The 1,662-nt window shown below is 35.9% G+C and overlaps 1 protein-coding gene across 1 annotated transcript in view; it reads left to right on the top strand.

Moving 5' to 3' along the window:
* The window catches only part of MRPL19 (mitochondrial ribosomal protein L19), a 5,152-nt gene extending 4,522 nt beyond the window's left edge, over positions 1-630 (top strand). The window contains exon 6 of the mRNA XM_010002421.1: positions 296-630. Coding sequence (XP_010000723.1) covers positions 296-511 — 216 coding nt within the window. The 3' untranslated portion in view covers positions 512-630. The remainder of the gene's footprint in view (positions 1-295) is intronic.
* Positions 631-1,662: the final 1,032 nt, after the last annotated feature.

The raw sequence follows: 1,662 nt of genomic DNA, 5'->3' as shown, positions 1-1,662 counted from the left end.
TGAACAAGGAACTGAAGTAGAGCTACAAAAGATGCATTAACTTTGTGTGTCAATTTAAGGACTGTGTAATAAATCAAGACTGTTAATTTAAAAGCTTTTACAAGATACTATGAAAACAGTCATGTGAACAAAACAAATTCCTTTTCTCCTAACAGTGTAAAGTAGTAGTTCCTTAATATACTGAGACATTGGTCTGCAGCAGCTCTCTTACCTTTTACTAAGTTGACACTCAAATTCTGATTACACAATACCTTTGGATATATTTATCTTTAAATTTTTAAATCTTCCACCCTAGCTGAAGGTACGAATGAAACCTAAACCATGGTCAAAACGGTGGGAAAGGCCAAAATACAATATAAAAGGAATAAAGTTTGAGCTACCTGAAAAGAAAATGAAAGAAGCACAGAAGTGGAGCCAGCCATGGCTTGAGTTTGATATGATGAGAGAATATGATACTTCAAAAATAGAGGATAAAATTTGGAAAGAAGTGAGTGAAGAGCTTCAAAAATAATGGATTTTTGCAGTCTGAGGATTGAGAAAATTAATATTTACATTGAATACTGTATGGATTATAACTTGTGAAGTTTTGTATATACATAGGCAAAATACAATAAAATTAACCTTTCCAGAAACATCAGTGTATAGACTTCTGTGGTTGAACAGTAACTTTCTAGTCCTGAAAGCAGCCACTCCTTTCTTCCTGAGGAGTGTAATGCTATGGTCACCCCTGCTCCAGAAATAGGAAACCACTTTTTCAATTAGCTAATAAGGGATTTTCATCACCCCCTCAGCTGTGTTGTCATTTTCAAATACTTAGTGACCAGCTTTAAAAACTCCTTGACTCCTCTAACTTCAGAAATGGGTTTTAGCAGGGAAGTAGCCATGTCTGAGCCAACCACACACTCCAACAGTTCAGTTTTCCCATTAAAAAAATTACCTGTTTCTGATGGAGCAGATATACTCATATGCAAATAGAGCAGTGAATATGAATGCTCTGAAACCAGTTTTCAAGAACTGAGCCAGATTAGCTGAGGTAAACTAAGCTGTTTAATTGAAATCATGGTAATTGAGGTCAGGTTTGTGGTGAAGTGTTTCCCCAGGTGTCAGGGTAGGTTCTCAATACTGGGACAGCTGGGTTCATAAGACTGAATTTTCCACAGCAGAAGCACAGTGTTAACTGCCTTCCCCTGCTTAAAAGTCATGACACCATCTTTCTCCCAAGAAAGAAACATCTTACAGAGCTGAATTGTGATAGAGCACCTATTACATTTGTGTCATAGCACACAGCTGGTTGCTTCAGGGGAGAACAAGAGAAAAACAATGAGATCATGAGCTTGGGGTGGCTGCTGATGAGCCACTGCATGTTGTTGGCACTCTGGGTGGAAAAGCAACATAAATTCACCGTTATTAGAAGGTGGGATTTGCAACACAACTTCTGAAGGTAGTGAAGGCCAATAGTGTCTGAGGTTTGATCATACTTCTGGTAATTCCTCATCATATGTTTAAAGAATTGAACTCTAGAAGTCATTAACACAGCAAAATATTTTAAAATAGTTTTTATTTTGAAAAAAAAGGTAATCTTTTTCTGTAACACTGATCAAAGCTATTTACAATTAAAATATTTTACAAATATATATTTTTAACTTAAAAAATATAAAAGAA

Source organism: Chaetura pelagica, unplaced genomic scaffold (genome assembly GCF_000747805.2).
Source record: "Chaetura pelagica isolate M959 unplaced genomic scaffold, ChaPel_1.0 scaffold46, whole genome shotgun sequence".
In the NCBI taxonomy this organism is placed as follows: Eukaryota; Metazoa; Chordata; class Aves; order Apodiformes; family Apodidae; genus Chaetura; species Chaetura pelagica.
Note: the sequence above shows the minus strand (reverse complement) of the source record. Positions and strands in the feature narration are given on the sequence as shown.